The sequence below is a fragment of the Mustela nigripes genome, unplaced genomic scaffold, assembly GCF_022355385.1.
Source record: "Mustela nigripes isolate SB6536 unplaced genomic scaffold, MUSNIG.SB6536 HiC_scaffold_17151, whole genome shotgun sequence".
NCBI lineage: Eukaryota > Metazoa > Chordata > Mammalia > Carnivora > Mustelidae > Mustela > Mustela nigripes.
Genome location: NW_026756554.1, coordinates 1 through 1157, shown reverse-complemented (window position 1 = coordinate 1157; position 1157 = coordinate 1). Strand labels below are relative to the sequence as shown.

General features: G+C 46.6%; 1 protein-coding gene across 1 annotated transcript; it reads left to right on the top strand.

The window, feature by feature from the left end:
• Positions 1-400: 400 nt before the first annotated feature.
• Positions 401-1153, top strand: LOC132009363 (putative olfactory receptor 2B8; the record flags this gene model as incomplete). The annotated part of the gene is made up of 1 exon (XM_059387592.1): positions 401-1153. A coding segment is annotated over exon 1 (753 nt), but the record flags the coding sequence as incomplete, so codon positions are not given.
• Positions 1154-1157: the final 4 nt, after the last annotated feature.

Sequence of the window (1157 nt, the reverse complement as noted above, 5' to 3'; positions counted from 1 at the left end):
ACAGACAGAGAGATCACAGATAGGTAGAGAGGCAGACAGAGAGAGGAGGAAGAAGGCTCCCCACAGAGCAGAGAGCCCGATGTGGAGCTCGATCCCAGGACCCTGACATCACGACCTAAGCCGAACGCAGAGGCTTTAACCGACTGATCTACCCAGGCACCCCTTTCATTTTTCTTATATTACTTATTAAAGATTTACTTTTTGTGATAATGTGGAACTAAACTGGTATAAATTATGTCAATTTCAATCATTTATTAAAATAGTTAATTTTAGTATGCCATGGCCATGTCTTATAACATGAGAGATCCATCTTCACCAGCACCAACTTTTTTTTTTTTAAAGGTTTCTTTTAAAAGTTGCTAAACACTGGGTCCTGAGAGGAAACATGTGCTAGCAGAGGATGGAACAGAAGAATGGCAGCTCTTTCACAGGGTTTATCCTGCTGGGGTTCTCTGACCGGCCTCAACTGGAGCTAGTCCTCTTTGTGGTTCTCCTGATCTTCTACCTGTTCACTCTGCTGGGAAACACCACCATCATTGCCTTGTCCTACCTCGACCCACATCTACATACTCCCATGTACTTTTTCCTCTCCAACCTAAGCTTCCTGGACCTATGTTACACGACCAGCAGTGTCCCGCAGCTCCTGGTTTATCTCAGGACAGCAGACAAGTCCATCTCGTTTGGTGGCTGTGTAGTTCAACTGTTTGTCTTCTTAGGGCTGGGATGCACGGAATGCATTCTGTTAGGGGTCATGGCTTTTGACCGCTATGCAGCCATCTGCAAGCCCCTGCAGTACACCGTGATCATGCACCCCCGTCTCTGTGCCCTCATGGCTTCTGCGTCATGGTTCATTGGTTTTGGCAACTCCCTGTTGCAGACAGTGCTCATCTTCCTTTTGCCACTTTGTGGGAGAAATAAAATAGACCATTTCCTTTGCGAGATTCCTGCACTGCTCAAGCTTGCCTGTGTAGACACCACTGTGAATGAGTCTGAGCTATTCTTTGCCAGTGTGATCATTCTCATTGTACCTGTGGCATTAATCATCTTCTCCTATGGTCAGATCGTCAGGGCGATCTTAAGAATAAAGTCATCTGCAGGGCAGAGGAAAGCGTTTGGCACATGTGGGTCCCACATCACAGTGGTCTCCCTGTTCTATG